The sequence below is a fragment of the Ips typographus genome, linkage group LG1 (assembly GCF_016097725.1).
Source record: "Ips typographus isolate SLU linkage group LG1, UJ_Ityp_2.0, whole genome shotgun sequence".
Classification (NCBI taxonomy): Eukaryota; Metazoa; Arthropoda; class Insecta; order Coleoptera; family Curculionidae; genus Ips; species Ips typographus.
In genome coordinates this window covers 2,888,402-2,907,714 of record NC_138422.1, presented here as the reverse complement: position 1 = coordinate 2,907,714, position 19,313 = coordinate 2,888,402, and the positions used below count along the sequence as shown (strand labels likewise).

At 36.2% G+C, this 19,313-nt stretch overlaps 2 protein-coding genes and 2 long non-coding RNA genes across 8 annotated transcripts in view; 2 read left to right on the top strand and 2 right to left on the bottom strand.

The window, feature by feature from the left end:
- The window catches only part of spin (lysolipid transporter protein spinster), a 46,646-nt gene extending 29,806 nt beyond the window's left edge, over positions 1-16,840 (top strand). For 2 of the 4 annotated variants that reach the window (XM_081976198.1, XM_081976210.1), the window contains 8 exons: positions 5,020-5,216; positions 5,269-5,420; positions 10,111-10,314; positions 10,370-10,498; positions 13,007-13,268; positions 13,325-13,423; positions 13,478-13,715; positions 13,786-13,921. In XM_081976198.1, the coding sequence (XP_081832324.1) occupies positions 5,020-5,216; positions 5,269-5,420; positions 10,111-10,314; positions 10,370-10,498; positions 13,007-13,268; positions 13,325-13,423; positions 13,478-13,715; positions 13,786-13,877 (1,373 nt within the window). In that variant the 3' untranslated portion in view covers positions 13,878-13,921. Of the gene's footprint in view, positions 1-5,019; positions 5,217-5,268; positions 5,421-10,110; positions 10,315-10,369; positions 10,499-13,006; positions 13,269-13,324; positions 13,424-13,477; positions 13,716-13,785; positions 13,922-14,129; positions 14,209-15,936 lie in introns of those variants that run through there. The other 2 variants (XM_081976219.1, XM_081976227.1) reach the window with 2 other exon arrangements.
- LOC145726997 (uncharacterized) lies at positions 10,505-13,000 on the top strand. Its single transcript, XR_014177759.1, has 3 exons — positions 10,505-11,313; positions 11,392-11,574; positions 11,638-13,000. It is a non-coding gene; the product is annotated as an uncharacterized LOC145726997 (long non-coding RNA).
- Positions 14,635-15,041, bottom strand: LOC145726990 (uncharacterized). Its single transcript, XR_014177756.1, has 2 exons — positions 14,870-15,041; positions 14,635-14,813 (listed from the first exon to the last, which is right to left on the bottom strand). It is a non-coding gene; the product is annotated as an uncharacterized LOC145726990 (long non-coding RNA).
- A 403-nt stretch (positions 16,841-17,243) lies between the features above and the next one.
- On the bottom strand, positions 17,244-19,098 carry LOC145726924 (uncharacterized). Of its 2 annotated transcripts, XM_081976251.1 has the most exons (4): positions 18,847-19,095; positions 18,507-18,653; positions 18,157-18,344; positions 17,244-18,102 (listed from the first exon to the last, which is right to left on the bottom strand). In XM_081976251.1, exons 1-4 carry the CDS (start codon positions 18,920-18,922, stop codon positions 17,320-17,322), a joined length of 1,194 nt encoding a protein of 397 aa, XP_081832377.1. In that variant the 5' UTR covers positions 18,923-19,095; the 3' UTR covers positions 17,244-17,319. The 2 variants fall into 2 exon arrangements, with proteins under 2 accessions (XP_081832377.1, XP_081832366.1); XM_081976240.1 differs by having other exon boundaries at positions 17,244-18,344; positions 18,847-19,098.
- Between the last annotated feature and the right edge of the window lie 215 nt (positions 19,099-19,313).

Sequence of the window (19,313 nt, the reverse complement as noted above, 5' to 3'; positions counted from 1 at the left end):
AAATTTCCTATCCACTAACCTAAAAAAACACTACCAAATTGAGTACAGTCAGAGAGAAAAAAAGTGTCAAAATTTGAACTAACAGAAACATAGTTTGAAAGGACAGTCAAGGACAAAATCGCCTGTAAAACCCACTTGTAGTGTGAAAATGACAGTTTTAAGCACATTTTTCGAATCCTTATTAAATTTCCTATCCAATAGCCTAAAAAAATATCACTAAAAATAGCCTAAAAAAATATCACTAAATTCGGTACAGTTAGGGAGAAAAGTGCTGCCAAAGTTTGAAAACACAGTCAGCGACAAAATCGTCTGTTAAACTCACTTGGAGTGAGAAAATGACAGTTTTAAGCACATTTTTGGAATCCTCATTAAATTTCCTATCTACTAACCTAAAAAAACATTACCAAATTGAGTACAGTCAGAGAGAAACAGTGTCAAAGTTTGAACTAACAGAAACACAGTTTGAAAGAACAGTCAAGGACACAATCGCCTGTAAAACCCATTTGTGGTGTGAAAATGACAGTTTTAAGTACATTTTTGGAATCCTCGTTAAATTTCCTATTCAGTTACTTGGAAAAACCGTATAAAATGTGGTACAGTCTGGGAGAAAAGCAGTGTCAAATTTTGAACTAAAAGAAACACAGTTCGGAAGGACAGTCAGGGACAAAATCGCTGGTAAAACCCACTTCTAGTGGGAAAATGTTTGATTTAAGTACATTTTTGGAATCCTCATTAAATTTCCTATTCAATAGCCAAAAAAAAACAAAAAACATATCGGTACAGTCATGGTGAAAAATGATGTCAAAGTTTGAATTGTTAGAAACATAGTTTGAAAGGTGTGTCAAGGACAAAATCGCCTGTAAAACCCACTTGAAATGAGAAAATGACAGTTTTAAGCACATTTTTGGAATCCTCATTAAATTTCCTATCCACTAACCTAAAAAAACACTACCAAATTGAGTACAGTCAGAGAGAAAAAAAGTGTCAAAATTTGAACTAACAGAAACATAGTTTGAAAGGACAGTCAGGGACAAAATCGCCTGTAAAACCCACTTGTAGTGTGAAAATGACAGTTTTAAGCACATTTTTGGAATTCTTATTAAATTTCCTATCCAATAGCCTAAAAAAATATCACTAAATTCGGTACAGTCAGGGAGAAAAGTGCTGCCAAAGTTTGAAAACACAGTCAGCGACAAAATCGTCTGTTAAACTCACTTGGAGTGAGAAAATGACAGTTTTAAGCACATTTTTGGAATCCTCATTAAATTTCCTATCTACTAACCTAAAAAAACATTACCAAATTAAGTACAGTCAGAGAGAAAAACAGTGTCAAAGTTTGAACTAACAGAAACACAGTTTGAAAGGACAGTCAAGGACAAAATCGCCTGTAAAACCCACTTGGAATGAGAAAATGACAGTTTTAAGCACATTTTTGGAATCCTCATTAAATTTCCTATCCACTAACCTAAAAAAACACTACCAAATTGAGTACAGTCAGAGAGAAAAACAGTGTCAAAGTTTGAACTAACAGAAACACAGTTTGAAAGGGCAGTCAAGGATACAATCGCCTGTAAAACCCATTTGTGGTGTGAAAATGACAGTTTTAAGCACATTTTTGGAATCCTTATTAAATTTCCTATCCAATCTCTCAGGTCTCTCACATTATAAATAATTTTTCCAATTCGTTACTTTATAAATAAACTTAAATCGCTTCTTGGTGTTAACAAGAGGGTGATAACGGTCGTTAATAACTGTTTATAAATTCAATGAAAACGATAATAAGTGTGTCGTTTTGCGGCGCATATTATAATGTGTCGATTGTGCCATTGATTAATGTTTACGTCCATCGAGCTTAATAGGACCATTGAAACGCCATTTTTACGTTTTGATCCTCCACTTCCGTTTCCTTAAGCGTAGGCCCCTAAATTGGCTCTTGTTTGTCGTCTTTCTCTTCTCATTCCCGCCTCTTTGTGTTCTACGCCGTTGAATCTGCCCCGTGTAATTTCAATGCATCCATTCAGATAATGTGATTAAAGCCGAGAAGGTATAATATACGAAAAGGTTTTATTTGTATTTGCAGAACCCCAGCGCAAACCGATGGGGCTTTATATTTACTTGCGATTCTGTAGTTTCCGGATCCAATCGTGTATCCGGTGTGAAATGGCAATTTTCCTCCCCTTCGCTCTACGGTAAAACGGAAATTGTTGCCTAACCAAATTTGATTTCAGTTAACGTTCGTAGGCAATTTACCCATCAGCAAGCCAGAAGAAAATCCAGCTCGAAAATATAGGGGTGATTCCACTCTCTCAGGGTGTTTAATAGGCTGTTACACGACACTCTAGTGCAGTTAGAATAGGGGGACCTACACACCCGAAAATGTGCTTTCAAGAGAGTAATTTGACCCAATAAATTACAATAAAACTAATTCAACTGAAGCGCGAAAGAGGAACACTTAATTAGGTAAAGTGTTTCTTGTTTGACGTAATTTATTTACATACATCTTTGAGCAACGCGACACCTGTTTTGTTAGATCCCGTCTTAACTGGCTTCAATTCAGTCCCCCTCTCCCAAAAAATAACTTTCGGGATAACATCAGCTTTTATTAAGGAGCTTTCTCGGGAGAAACTGGTTTCATAAGAAAATTGCTGTTTTTATTAGATAATTTAGAAGCGAGAGTGTAGGAAAACGAAAGGAAGCTCTTTTTGTTTTCCCCTTGAAGTTATTTTGGGTTAGGCCTGTACAGGGTGTTCCATAGGCAAAGATGACGACAGCTTACCTTGTTATTGGTCCCAACAACTTGAAGGTTTTTGCTAAAAATGAGTTTGAATTTTGCGACTTTCACTCTTGAAAACTTACAAATTATCAAATTTTTCGCAAAAAAATGTTTTTTTGCGAGTTATTTGAAAATGTCTAAAAAAACCATTTTAACTTGGCAATGTTGTATTTTTCAGGTCACGTGACGGACAATATTAGCATGTTTGTAAAAATCACGTGATCATTGAATTCCAACTTTATTGTTGAGGCAATCGTTGAGGAATCGTAACATTCGTAACACTTGTAGAAATGTCTGGCAATTTTTAAAAATTTCGGAAAGTTTGGACAATTCTAGAGGCCTCTGGTAGTTTTTAGGCGCTTTTCAGGAGTATTTAGAGGTCCCTGGTAGTTTTGCACAAATCTTGAATGCTTTGGGCACTTGAAGAGGCATCAGGCAATTTAAAAAAAAAAATTGGAAGGCTTACGGCACTTGTAGATGCTTTTGACAACTTTTAGGAGCTTTTCAGTAGGATTTAGAGGTCTCTGGTAGTTTTTCAAAAATATTGGAAGTCTTAGGACACTTATAGATGCTTCTGACAACTTTTAGGAGCTTTTCAGTAATATTTAGTGGTTTTTGACTGTTTTTCAAAAATCTTGGAAGTTTTAGGACACTTGTAGATGCTTCTGACAACTTTTAGGAGCTTTTCAGTAATATCTAGTGGTCTCTGACTGTTTTTCAAAAATATTGGAAGTCTTAGGACACTTGTAGATGCTTCTGACAACTTTTAGGAGCTTTTCAGTAATATCTAGTGGTTTTTGACTGTTTTTCAAAAATCTTGGAAGTCTTAGGACACTTGTAGATGCTTCTGACAACTTTTAGGAGCTTTTCAGTAATATTTAGTGGTTTCTGACTGTTTTTCAAAAATCTTGGAACTCTTAGGACACTTGTAGGTGCTTCTGACAACTTTTACGAGATTTTCAGTATTATTTAGTGGTCTGTGACTGTTTTTCAAAAATATTGGAAGTCTTAGGACACTTGTAGGTGCTTCTGACAACTTTTACGAGATTTTCAGTAATAATAAGTGGTTTCTGCGAGGGTTTCTGACTGTTTTTCAAAAATCTTGGAAGGTTTAGGACACTTGTAGATGCTTCTGACAACTTTTAGGAGCTTTTCAGTATTATTTAGTGGTATGTGACTGTTTTTCAAAAATATTGGAAGGTTTAGGACACTTGTAGAACCCTCTGGCAGTTTTTAAAGAATCTTGAATGCTTTAGGCACGTAGAGGCATCTGGCAATTTTTAAAAATCTCAGTATTCTTTTGAAATTTTAAAGAAATCTGGAATGACTTAGGACACGTAGAGGCTTCTGGCAATTTTTTTAGTAGTTTTCGGGAGTATTTAAATTTCTGGCACTTTCAAAATGACTCTAGAAGCCTCTGGCAATTTTTAGAAAGATTTCAGTAGCATTTAGTGGACTCGAGTATACTTAAGGGTCTCACATTGGTTGAATTTATTTGAAATTTTCCATCATATGTGCTGTGAGTTTGTGAAATGTTATAATGTTGACTGAGACTAGAAACTAGTTAAGTGCTGTTTTGACTGGGACATTTTGCACATGAAATGTCACATTCAAATTTCACTTAGCTTCAGTTATGACGTTTGATATATAGATTCGTTTCTTTCGCAAATGGTAACGCTGACAACAGTCGTCACGTGCCTAGATGTCAAAAAATGCAGTCAGAGTGACGTTTGACTTAAACCGAGTTTAAAAGTTAACTCGTTTACGTACAATTGTGCTTAAGAAATATTACTAACAGCCATTTTTATAGGTTACCGTTAAACCTCAATCCGAACTTTAGAGTTATTGTTAAGGAACGTTTAAACTTAAGCTAAAGCTTGGCTTAAAATTAAACTATGAAAATGTCTTTTTACCAGTGTTGCCAAGTATGTTAAAAATTCTCAGGTTTGACAAGAAAATAGTAAAGCCATTATCCGATATAAAAGCTTTCAGCGGTATATTTCAGACGGTCTCAACCTGCGATTTACCTTTAAGTGCAAATAATTTCCAACAAGCAATTTTATCCTTGATAAGTAAATTACAAACAGTGAGAGAGGGTGATTTATTGCCCCCAAGGGGGCGAGCGTTGTTTACGGCCAATAATTCCCTATTTCCTGCTTTCTCCCGGTGAAGGACCCCCATTTATCTTCCCGAGGCACGCGCGCTCTTATTAGTTTACCTAACGTAAATTATCCCTTTTTTTCCAGGTGTTTTAGACAAAATTCAAACCGATCTCGATGTCAACAATGATCTCGGAGGTCTTCTGCAGACCGCTTTTATCTTCACCTACATGCTGGCCGGACCTATTTTTGGTTATTTTGGGGACAGATACAGCCGTAGGTGGTTGATGGCCTTTGGAGTCACTTTGTGGAGTTTCACCACTTTAGTGGGCTCATTTATGAATGTAAGTTTTGAGTTTTCTCGTGGAGAAATGTCACTAAAGTATTTTCTTCTAGAACTATTGGTGGTTCCTGCTATTCAGAGCCTTGGTCGGGGTGGGGGAGGCGAGTTACTCCACCATAGCTCCCACAATCATCAGTGATCTGTTTGTAGGCGATATTAGGTCCAAAATGTTGGCTTTATTTTATTTTGCCATTCCTGTAGGAAGGTAAGTACCAATCATACACTTACAATTTATAAATCAGATAAGAAAACAAAATAATGCACAAGGTGATTTATTTAAAAAAGTCAAATGTTAATTTTGGGATTATCAAGCTCTAAAGCATATTTTGTGTTTTGACGTTTCTGACAGCAGTTACGTGATACTGGAATGAAAATCTGCTTAAAACTGTAATTTTCACACCACAAATGGGTTTTTACAGGCGATTTTGTCCTTGACTGTCCTTTCAAACTGTGTTTCTGTTAGTTCAAACTTTGGCACTGTTTTTCTCTCTGACTGTACTCAATTTGGTAGTGTTTTTTTAGGTTAGTAGGTAGGAAATTTAACGAAGATTCCAAAAATGTGCTTAAAACTGTCATTTTCTCACTCCAAGTGAGTTTAACAGACGATTTTGTCGCTGACTGTGTTTTCAAAATTTGGCAGCACTTTTCTCCCTGACTGTACCGAATTTAGCGATATTTTTTTAGGCTATTGGATAGGAAATTTAATAAGGATTCCAAAAATGTGCTTAAAACTGTCATTTTCACACTACAAGTGGGTTTTACAAGCGATTTTATCCTTGACTGTCTTTTCAAACTGTGTTTCTAGCAGTTCAAATTTTGACACTGTTTTTCTAACTGACTATACTCGATTTTTTAGTGTTTTTTTAGACTATTGGATAGGAAATTTAATGAGGATTCCAAAAATGTGCTTAAAACTGTAATTTTCACACCACAAATGGGTTTTACAGGCGATTTTGTCCTTGACTGTCCAATTAAACTGTGTTTCTGTTAGTTCAAACTTTGACACTGTTTTTCTCTCTGACTGTACTCAATTTGGTAGTGTTTTTTTAGGTTAGTGGATAGGAAATTTAATGAGGATTCCAAAAATGTGCTTAAAACTGTCATTTTCTCACTCCAAGTGAGTTTAACAGACGATTTTGTCGCTGACTGTGTTTTCAAAATTTGGCAGCACTTTTATCCCTGACTGTACCGAATTTAGTGATATTTTTTTAGGCTATTGGATAGGAAATTTAATGAGGATTCCAAAAATGTGCTTAAAACTGTCATGTTCACACCATAAATGGGTTTTACAGGCGATTTTGTTCTTGACTGTCCTTTCAAACTGTGTTTCTAGCAGTTCAAATTTTGACACTGTTTTTCTAACTGACTATACTCGATTTTTTAGTGTTTTTTTAGACTATTGGATAGGAAATTTAATGAGGATTCCAAAAATGTGCTTAAAACTGTAATTTTCACACCACAAATGGGTTTTACAGGCGATTTTGTCCTTGACTGTCCATTCAAACTGTGTTTCTGTTAGTTCAAACTTTGACACTGTTTTTCTCTCTGACTGTACTCAATTTGGTAGTGTTTTTTTAGGTTAGTAGATAGGAAATTTAATGAGGATTCCAAAAATGTGCTTAAAACTGTCATTTTCTCACTCCAAGTGAGTTTAACAGACGATTTTGTCGCTGACTGTGTTTTCAAACTTTGGCAGCACTTTTATCCCTGACTGTACCGAATTTAGTGATATTTTTTTCGGCTATTGGATAGGAAATTTAATGAGGATTCCAAAAATGTGCTTAAAACTGTCATTTTCTCATTCCAAGTGGGTTTTACAGGCGATTTTGTCCGTGACTGTCCTTTCAAACTGTGTTTCTAACAATTCAAACTTTGACACCATTTTTCACCATGACTGTACCGCTATGTTTTTTGTTTTTTTTTGGCTGTTGAATAGGAAATTTAATGAGGATTCCAAAAATGTACTTAAATCAAACATTTTCTCACTAGAAGTGTGTGTTTTAGCAGCGATTTTGTCCCTGACTGTCCTTCCGAACTGTGTTTCTTTTAGTTCAAAATTTGACACTGCTTTTCTCCCAGACTGTACCACATTTTATACGGTTTTTCCAAGTAACTGAATAGGAAATTTAACGAGGATTCCAAAAATGTGCTTAAAACTGTAATTTTCTCATTCCAAGTGGGTTTTACAGGCGATTTTGTCTCTGACTGTCCTTTCAAACTGTGTCTCTGGCAGTTCAAACTTTGACACTGTTTTTTTAACTGACTATACTCGATTTTTTAGTGTTTTTTTAGGTTAGTAGATAGGAAACTTAATGAGGATTTCAAAAATGTGGATAAAACTGTCATTTTCTCACTCCAAGTGAGTTTAACAGACGATTTTGTCGCTGACTGTCTTTTCAAACTGTGTTTCTGTTAGTTCAAACTTTGACACTGTTTTTCTCTCTGACTGTACTCAATTTGGTAGTGTTTTTTTAGGTTAGTAGATAGGAAATTTAATGAGGATTCCAAAAATGTGCTTAAAACTGTCATTTTCTCACTCCAAGTGAGTTTAACAGACGATTTTGTCGCTGACTGTGTTTTCAAACTTTGGCAGCACTTTTATCCCTGACTGTACCGAATTTAGTGATATTTTTTTCGGCTATTGGATAGGAAATTTAATGAGGATTCCAAAAATGTGCTTAAAACTGTCATGTTCACATCACAAATGGGTTTTACAGGTGATTTTGTCCTTGACTGTCCATTCAAACTGTGTTTCTGTTAGTTCAAACTTTGACACTGTTTTTCTCTCTGACTGTACTCAATTTGGTAGTGTTTTTTTAGGTTAGTGGATAGGAAATTTAATGAGGATTCCAAAAATGTGCTTAAAACTGTCATTTTCTCATTCCAAGTGGGTTTTACAGGCGATTTTGTCCGTGACTGTCCTTTCAAACTGTGTTTCTAACAATTCAAACTTTGACACCATTTTTCACCATGACTGTACCGATATGTTTTTTGTTTTTTTTTTGGCTGTTGAATAGGAAATTTAATGAGGATTCCAAAAATGTACTTAAATCAAACATTTTCTCACTAGAAGTGTGTGTTTTAGCAGCGATTTTGTCCCTGACTGTCCTTCCGAACTGTGTTTCTTTTAGTTCAAAATTTGACACTGCTTTTCTCCCAGACTGTACCACATTTTATACGGTTTTTCCAAGTAACTGAATAGGAAATTTAACGAGGATTCCAAAAATGTGCTTAAAACTGTAATTTTCTCATTCCAAGTGGGTTTTACAGGCGATTTTGTCTCTGACTGTCCTTTCAAACTGTGTCTCTGGCAGTTCAAACTTTGACACTGTTTTTTTAACTGACTATACTCGATTTTTTAGTGTTTTTTTAGGTTAGTAGATAGGAAACTTAATGAGGATTTCAAAAATGTGGATAAAACTGTCATTTTCTCACTCCAAGTGAGTTTAACAGACGATTTTGTCGCTGACTGTCTTTTCAAACTGTGTTTCTGGCAGTTCAAACTTTGACAGTGCTTTTCTCTCTGACTGTACCGAATACCTATTGTTTTCATTCGATTGGCAATCTGAAGCCAAGCCTTCTTCAAGGCATTATTATCCTTGTGTTGAGGGTGCTTAGAATCCCACAAAATGGGGTAACTTTGGACAAAATCAATTAGCGTAGTGTTAAAATCGTTTTTCTAATTTTGGCATATAAAGTGACACTTTTCAAAACTGATTAGAGTGACAAAACGTTTTACTTTATGTAACTAGTTACATAAAGTACAAGATGAAACTTGTCATATGGGGTATGTTTGATTCAACCATTTAGGGGTAATACATTGTAGACTTTCTAACTTTTAGCTCCTGAAGATGGGTACCTATGTGCCCGAAACATATGTCGAGCGACCCCTCTAACATTTTTGGGGGGCTTGAATAAATTTTTTGTGGAGAAGGCTGTGTGTTCTTTCCCATCACTTTTAAAACATTAATAATTTACCATCAGAATACAATTGTTAGGTAATCATTTAGTAACTTTAACAAGTAGGAGGGCATTAAATCACCAAATGGTGTTGTCTTTGATGTTAAAAGCTCCGTTTACAAGTGTATGACGGCCGTTCGAAACCTTAAATCACCTTCTCCAAAATCGAGCACGCTTCGAATAACAACCGGTCGCGCTTGGCCGCTTTCCGGTTTCATCTACTAAATATTCTCTTAAAAACTCGTTTTTCATTTACTTTCGGGATTCCAAACTGGTCTTTGGGGGGCATTCCAAAACCGCCCGTTCCGTGATTTATTACCGTCCGAATCGAGCTGTGTGTGAAGTCGTATCGGGTTCTGAAGAATATCCGGCAATTTTACATAACCCGGAAAAATCTTCTTGTAACATGGTAAATTCCGATCGGAATCGAAACCAGTTTTTTGTACTGTGGGGGAAAGTTTCGATTGTACTATGGTACAGTTTATGCTTTACAATCCCTACCTAAGAGTTGTTTAACTCTGACATGACCTATCTTCACTTTGATCCTTTCTTGATCTTCTAAGCTTTTGTCTTGTTCTTGACTTGCTATTTTATAATTTTATCTACTGTCTTGTCATTGTTAACAATGTCACTTGAAAGATATGAAATTTATGAGCCCTTCACCAAAGTTATCCACCCTTCACAAATCCAAAGTCACAAATTCCAGAGTCAATCGATTCTGCTTTTCAAGAGCTACAAAATGGCCTAATATGTGCTTTACAAAAAGGGTACTCTTCCTGAGATATTTACAGTCAAGGTTACCCCTACTTCTCCTGGAGAGGTGTACTGTAAGTTCTGTCACTGTCTTCAAGTCTTAAATCGCAGTATAAAGTGAGATACTTCACATTAACAACACATTTAATGCCAAATGACGTTGACGTTTGTATTCGTTTCAGTGGTTTGGGTTACATCGTGGGATCAGAAACTGCCAAGTTGCTGGGTTCATGGCATTGGGCGCTCCGTGTAACTCCCGGTTTGGGGGCGATAGCCGTCGCTCTGATCATCTTCTGTCTCGACGAGCCCGAGCGAGGCCAGAGCGAGGGCAGCGGTCATATGGAGTCCACCTCCTGGTGGGAGGATATCAAGGAAATCGTCAAATGGTTTGTTTTTTCCGCTCGATTTTAGAGCCACGTTGCTATCTTTTTTTTATTACAGTAAAAGTTACATGTTGTCCACGGCCGGTTTCACTTGCGTGGCCTTTGTAGCGGGTGCCTTGGCCTGGTGGGGCCCCAAGTTTGTGGAAAAGGGCGTAATCCTACAGGGACGATCCGACGAAGCTGACGGGTAAGTGTTATTGCAAATTGCGTTAATGTCAGTTTTGTTCGTTCATTTATACATACCACGTACCAAAAGAAAAAGCACCCATAGGAAAACCGTGTAACGAACAAAGAAACATTGATAATTAAATGCGCGAGACAAGGACAAAAAACCTAAAAAAGTTTAAGTGCACACTACACTATAGGTCTATTCGCAGAAGCAATGCCTGACTGGTTTCCAACTCAGAAACAGTACATGTCAAGTTTTATTGGTTGAATGCTCACGTCTGACTTGTGACCAATGGATGTATGGTTCATTTTTTTTCCCGTGGCGGTTGCGTCATCATTTGCCTTTCTTGTCTATTACATGCGTTCCGAGCGCGATAGAATTTTGACGTCATCTAGTCACGTCGGCAATGAATCAGGACGACAAGGCTCGGAAAATCGGCCGCCATTGTTGACAAAAAGGAAACAAAGAGACATTTTTTATTTTTGATGTAAATTTTGCAATATTTTAAGGAGTATTTTGATTTAACTTGTTTTTAACTGCGATACTACGTGTGAGTAGATAATGTGTGTGTTTCGGTAGTCAGTTTTGAAAATTCCACCTTCTTAATACACTTTACAACTATCAAGGGGCCCAGTGAAACATTCTGAAGGAACTATAGGGTTTGTGGAACAGAAAAGTATGCCTTTTCTAATAGAAAACACTGTCACAATGAAACAGCCCATATATTTACTTACTCCCAAGAAGAGTTTTTACAAGAACCAGTTTATTCAAGCCAGTGGTTCTTGAAGAAACATGGATATAGAGTAAAGGTGTATTTAGCAGAAGCTGACAAGGTGATTTACCTAATACTATAAAAAGGACTCTGGTAGAGGTATTAATGAGCTGCTAATACTAAATAGCTTATGTTTCAGGTACTTTTATTTGCCTAATCTGGAGTTTGCTTATCATGCTTTGAAAGGGTCCAAATTTAAAAAGTCCCATTACTAATTGCTCTAAAAGACTCTAAACAAAAGGTGTTTGAAGCTATGGTTATAATGGTGTTGTCAAAATCCATATGCAGAGTGTTGAAAAAACAAATTTCTAATAAGTTTCAGGTAATATTAGAAAGATACAAGTTACTTAATACATAAATTTGATCAAATGCCATTATTTTGCAGAATTAGCCCTTATAAATTTTGCCGTATCTTTTCTGACTATAAGGCTAGAAACAGATGGTGCTACTGTTAAATACTTTTCCATCAGACAGTAGGTTAAATTACTATTTTAATTGTATTATTTACACATTATGAAATATACAAATAAAATCTTTAAAAAGTACACTCAAGTTTCTTTTTTATCTAAGAAGTCTAGTTTTCTTCATAAACAATCATAAAATTAGATAATTTCTTTGACTGAGGTACCTACCTGCTCTTACAATAAATTGAACTGAAATTGAAAAAACATGTTAAATAAATCACACAACAAAACCAAATTGATATGTATTTAATGCTGGGTAAATTTACAAAAGGAAATAAATAAGCAATCTATATCACAAAATCAAGAAGCAAGTTCTTAAAACACCAACAATTCTGTTATAAGTTAAAACACTGCTTTAGGATTTAATAGTCCCCAGGATACACACATTGCCTTTCCTTTCTTGCAAATTTTATGGAATAATTCTTGAAACGTTGGTATTGGGCTGTTAATGACTCATTTGAATGCACCTATCTGTGATGTTCTTTCCAGATAATTTAAATTGAATGTGGTTGTTGTTCCCAAGCCAAAGTTTGATTGGAACTTTCCGCCTTTGTTTACCACCAAATGTTGCAAGTTTTCCAGTTAAGGTCTCGCAATAACAACACTAATTTATAAACTTCAACAACAACAACCCTAAATTAAGTTTTTATTTCTTCTGTTGGTAGTTTTTGGTGTTTTTCAACTTTTTAAAATTCCTAACCTCAAAATGTTTAGTCGACTGTCAGTTGGGACTATGCTCTATGTTGCCACATCTTCCACGCGCATATGTGAACCTGGTGTATTGTTGGTTGCAGTAATAAACGGACCGATGAATTATACAGATTTCGAAAAAAAAAACATTTATTGCATGCAAAACATATGAGATTCTTAGAATGTTTTTTTTTAAAACAATATAGTTTTCTCATTTTCATTTATAATTGCTTAATGAAAGATACATATTGTGAGGTTTAAAGGACGAATTAGTCAATACGGCAACGTCCAAACAGGTGATTAAAAAGATGGATAGCCTAGCTTGTAATAAAGGACGTGCGTAAATTTCAATATGGCGGAGCACTTGATGACGTAACTGCCACGGGAAAAAAAATTAACCATACCTATGTCTCTGATTACTAGTTGGAGATTCTCTCTGCGAACAGACCTTATGATCTAGAAAATCCCTTTATTTGACCAACTTGTAATTCTGTAAGACTTGAAAACAGTGAATTGAGTCTGTATCATCACCTGTATACAGCCCAAATCAATCAGCATCATTTATAAACAATTACACATTAATACTGTCATTTTCCACAGGATATCACTGCGTTTCGGGATTGTCGCCATGGTGTCAGGTCTGATAGGGGTTCCGGTAGGTTCCATGTTGGCCCAAAAGCTGAGACACAAATACAAAAGAATCGACGCGTACATTTGCGGCGTTGGTTTGATTTTCTCCTGTCCGTTTGTGTTTGCCGCTTTGTACTTGGCTCGCTACTCCACCGTTTGGTGTTTCGTTATGGTCTTTTTTGGGGAGTTTTTCCTGAATCTGACTTGGTCGATTGTGGCCGACATTTTGCTGGTAAGTCACCGTTGACCATTTTCGTGATTGTGTCGTCTAATTTTGTTGGTGTTTAGTATGTTGTCAGCCCTATTAGGAGATCCACAGCGGAAGGTTTCCAACTGTTATTATCTCACGCTCTTGGTGATGCTGGTAGTCCTTACCTAATCGGAGTGGTAAGCTGTTGTTTCCCGTAAAAGTTACAGTAACTGAGTCGCGTAATGTTTTAGTTGTCGGATGCATTTTTGCTGATGCTAAGTAGCGACACCACCACGACAACGTCAACGACGTTGAGTACCGTGACAACCACGACGTTAACGCCATCAGACGATGATCTGAACGCCTTCAAAGCGTTACAGTACGCGTTGTTTATCACGTGTTTCATTGAGGTGATAGGAGGATTGTTCTTCCTCATCAATGCCCTCTTCATAGTGGAGGACAGGGAAAAAGTGGAGCGCGCCATACACGGTAAGTTGTACGAGTCAAATCGGGAACGATTACGGTAGATGCTGCTTTGTAATTTGCATGATTTTTCTAGACTATACAGGAAAACCGGAAGACTCCAATCTGCGCCAGCGCTTGCGAAAAGTCACGTTTTTTTATTATGATTCAATGGAAAAAACCGATTGACTTGCTTTTGCTTACTTTTCATTCAATAAATATTCTTGTACCAACTTAAGTTTATTAAAAATGCATTTATGAATCTTTTAAAGGTGGCAGTTTGAACAGATTTCAGTTAAGAATGTCCGTTATGATAGACGAGACAAATTTTTGTTCTTGACTTTCTTAATTTTCCTAACGTGCACACAAATCTACTGAAATTAATAACTTTGCGTAAAGTGTTAAATACACATAATTAACTGAATTTTGTATGTTTCTTAGCGGCCATTGCCGGGCCACATCATACCGAATCGAACCATCCGCTGACGCCGGAACAAAATAGTCAAAATTTATAAAACACGTAGGTCAAAACAAAATCTCTATTATGGTGTGCGTGTGTGGGATTCACAAGCGAGTAACACACTAAAACTACTCGTTCCACTAAAAACACATTATCACTTCAACATAATAATTGTCTTAACAAACAAACACACACAAACTAAACAAAAAACCGGCGGTGGTAATTGTGGTGATGGAATTTGGATTGGTGTAGGTTGTATTGGCCCTCAAGTGACGTCATAATCTCTGTTGGTGAATTTGCAAAGAACTACACTAGCAGGGTGCCCAGTAACCACTGATGAAATATCGTGATGTCAGTTGTCAAAAAATCGTGAGATAGCGTGAGATTCCGTATGTACGTTGTGTGTGTTTCTGTCAGTTTTTAAGGTTAGTAAGTGATCGGATTTATTTTCCGATTTAAAAAATCAAATTACATAAAGAAGTGTAGTCTAAATTTACGGCCATAATGCTTTTATGGAAGGATTAAATAAAACATAAAAAAAAAAAAAAATTGGTGATTGGCCTGAAGAAGCTTGTGATGCTTTTAAATGTTTTGTTGTTTGACTGTGTTTAATTAAGTCTCTTTTGCCATGAGATATCTTAATATCACAAGCACATGACTTACACCTGTAAAGTAACAGTGTATTATTTTCCAATCAGTTTTTTGTAATTTATTAATTTACCAAGCCAAGAAGGGTTTTTTACTTTCTGTTACCCATTTCAGCTCGTTTTCCCACTGACTTTTGTAGGCTTGTGAATATGATACAGTTTTTCTTTTTTTTACCACACCTGCACCTGCTTCCAATGAAGTTGAGGTGGAAGTCGAAGGCCCTGGTCCTGACCCATCTTCCATTCTTTCACAAAAATTTCAATAGAATTTGAATTATTATTTTTTTTTTTTTAATTAAAATTAGTGACAGTGACAGTTGACACGATTGAGTTGGCGGAAGACGGAACTGACAACTGACACTAGATAACTGACGTTTAGCGTACAGGCAGTTGCTGTTATAAGGTTGGATTGGTACAATATGATAATTTGTCTTTAATTTCAATGCATTTTACTTATAACAATGTTACCATAGTATAGTTGGATTTTTACCTTTTGAGAATGACGTCATCTTTTTACATCATTGTTTCTCGCATATCAAACATGTGAAATAAACAATTTTAGCAAAAAAGGCACGTGGTTAATTTTGTCGTCCTGTCAAATTAAAAACGTTGACATTTACTGTCCCTTTGATTTAAACGAATATCAAAGGTATAAAAATGCTGCGCTACAATGAGAAAGCCCAAATGCTAATTCTAAATGTGCTGCTTTTTTTCGAGCACGAAAAGAAACAGTTTCCAGATGTCAACTGAAACTCTCATGATCACTCATTTTTCAAAGCATTTGTAGGTTAAAATTTGTGATCTAATTCCAGACATGCGTGTTTTTTCACCTGCTTGACGTCATTCTCAAAGGGTAAAATTTTGACTATAGAGTGTTAGAAAATTCCTGAAATTTACCTTTAAAATCGTGAGTACTGGGCACCCTGTACACTAGTTGTCTCTTTTTCTAACCTTACTGTTTCTCAGCACAGTGGGTACTTGTGATTGGCCAAAAAAAAGCAGCAAGCTGAAAGCTACTTTTTTTGATCAATAAGAAGCTACAAAATGTGGACTAACCTCTTATTGTCACTGTCCTGTCACATATTAACTTCTCTATCACTGTTTTTGTTTATTATTTTCCTAACTTCATGATTTATTTCAGGTCATAGAGAGGCACTGCTGATAAATGAAGAAGACCGGCAACCTTCGTAGTGTAAATCGAGTTTAAATAGATACTGGTGTGTGTGTAAATCGAATCCGTACTATTAAAATGAATATAATTTCTGTCCCAACCTATTCTATTTATTTGTACAGTGTTTGGGACATTTTTAGAAATTGTGATCACGTTTTAGTTTTATACCAGGCACATTGTGATAGTGATTCGAGGCCAGCGCCCCTCCGTTAACCGGAACTATTTATTTTTTTAGTGTATTTAAGTGAAAATGCCAAACAGGCTCGGTTCGTAACTTACTCAACAAAGACACTTTTTTTTGTATATTTGTGAATATATTTAGTAGATGGCGTTGTGTGAAAGTTATATACGTGGAATTTTATAGTAAAGTACTTTATCATTTTAATCATTTTGTGTTGTTTTGTGAGTGTACAGAATGGCTCGATATTGTACGTTCGTATATTACAAACATCATTTAATCGGATGACTTATATTTATAAAAATAATTATTATTGTAATATCGTTTATGAAATTGCACTGCCATTTATTGTATATAGCATATAGTCGTACCACATTTTATCATTCTGCTAAAAACGCAAGCGAATAAAAACACCGTAAATTAGGAGTACTTAGCAGTATTCAGTTAGTACCACAAGTTGACGCGCTACTGTCATCTGTTGAAATGTTTCACATTTGACAGTAACGCGGTTGACGGCATTGGCGGGCTAGTGGTCAAACTAACGTGGAAAAGACTGACTTACCTCATAATGTTATAATTAAGCCCGCACCACTTCGTTTTGAAGGATTAAACTGTAGTTATTATTTAGAGTTTTTATCTGAATCTGTTTATAAATTAGTCGATTATTGTATGGAATTTAATAAAGAATTTAAATTAGTTTTTGATTCGCATAGTTATTTTGAACTGTCAGCAGTCATTGTTTGATGTATCGAGTGTCATAGAGATGAGCTACGGAACTTGGACAAAAATTGTCACACAAATAGCAAAAAGTCCTAACTTTTTAGTAAAAATGTTATGACATCCATTTTACTTGACAACGACGTTTTACTAACACTTTTTAATAATAAGAAAGTTTTTAAATTGTGTTTCTATGACACTGTGCAGAAAAAGAGCAAAATTAGATTAGAATCTCCATTTGTTTGCTAATTTTCAATGCTTTTTATTAAAAAATAATTATTTCTGTAAATTAAGAGGTATTTGTTGTATGTAACTATTTTGCACGTGTCATGTCGGTCAAATTAGTGATTTTGTATTGGTCAGAAAAAATAACAATCAAAAGTATCATTGTAAAATCTGTTTAATACTGCTTCAGATATATTTCTCTTAGCTTAAATCAATTCATGCAACAGAACCTGTTAGGGATCAGCAGGCCAAGGTTTTCCAGGTGGTATCAATTGACTAGGATGCCCGTTTGAAAACGATCCGGCAAAAAAAAGATTACTTCCTGGAGGACGTGTACTGTCAGTAACCAACACCTCTGGAAAACGATCCTCCACAGCTGGTTGCTTGGTAGCTGGTGGATCAGCTGGCCATGGTTTTCCAGGTGGTATCAACTGACTAGGATGCCCGTTTGAAAACGATCCAGCAAAAAAAGGTATACTTCCTGGAGGACGGGTACTGTCAGTAACAAACGCCCCCACCTCTGGTAAACGGTCCTCTACAGTTGGTTGCTTGGTAGCTGGTGGATCAGCTGGCCATGGTTTTCCAGGTGGTATCAATTGTGCCGGTTGTCCAGCTGAAAACACTCCCGCAAATGTAGGTATTTGCGGACGGTACTCCAACGGAGACTTATTGGTGCTACTGATTGTTGTAGTAGTTTCCTTGAAACGATCCTCTAATGAGACTTGGGACGTTATTTCCTCAACTGGCCACGGTTTTCCAGGTGGTACCAACTGCTCAGGTAATTCTGCTGAAAATACTCCTGGCAGTTTGTTCCCGTCAGTTTTATTGGAATTATTGCCTGACTGCGATGTTACTGCTTCAGCTGGCCATGGTTTTCCAGGTGGAATCGACTGTGCCGGTTGTCCAGCCGAAAACACTCCAGCAAACGTAGGTTTTTGCGGGCTGTACTCCAACGGAGACTTGCTAACTTCACCTAAATAATTTTCCAATCCTTGAACGGAACTGGGCATTGGATCCTGAGGATTATTGTCAAAACTAGATGAGGGAATCAACAAAAAGGTCATAAATACTGCAGGTTTTGAGGATTCTGGTTGGCGACCGGGCAATTTTACTTCAGTAACTGAGGACTGCCATCCGGCACTGCCACTAGAAGTCTCCTTGAACCTGTCCTCGAGGATGGTCGAAGTCGATTGGTTTTGTTTTCCTAATGGTTTAGCCAATTCGAATAATTGATTGAGCTGGTCAGTTGCCAAGGGACCTGCGCGTTAAAAATGTGACAGTTTTGACATTAAAAAAAATATGGCGGAATGATTTTTAAAAACTATCCATATAGGAAATCAACTGTGTTTCCTTTTTTTAAACTTCTTCTGGCGTTTCCTATTACTGTTATTTAACTTTGAAGTTTTGAAGGTTTACCTACCTTTAGTGATATTAGAATGGTTTTCTATCAAGTTTTGTATAATCGTGCGGTTAAGGAGGCTAAAAAGGTCCTTTAACGTGTCATTGCTAGGCTTTATGGGATTGTCTTTGTCCATTATTTCCATTCCATTGGCTGGTTGGGTTTGACCTCAATATTACAATACAAAATTATTGTTTATAACACAATACATGCGAATTGTTAAACATATCAGAGTGCAACGCACTCTTAAAATGGGTTATACCTACCAACAGTACCAACTATAATAAAAATACAGCAATAACATAAAATTGACACTAAAAACAAGATTTTCAGGATATACTTATGAAAGGGTTATACTTACTTTTAACTGAAGCACCGAAACAATATGCCATAAATAGCAGGCAGTAAAACGCGCATTCCGTTGCGAACACCGACATTCTGTGGTATGGTCATCCGATGCGTTACGCTGATAAGTTGATACTAAAATGCTGTAGAATTAACCACATACGGGAATTAGTTTTGTTTCTTTTAATAAACTGGTTCTGTATTAATATATGGGAATGCTCAGATGGGACAGTCAATATTCTCACGGCTAATTGAAATTCCAAAGTGTCGATCTGAAGAAAAAAAATTGTTATTATATTTTTGGTTTTTCTTTTATGTGTCTCACATTACAAATATTTTTGATATGCCAATGAATTTTGTAATAAAACAACTTTTTTTTCTAGACAAGAAGCTACTATTAAGTAGTTATTAAAAAATAATGAGCTGATATGAACATGAAGACGAAGTATGTTTGATAGCTTTACCAATTAATCGTTACAGGCT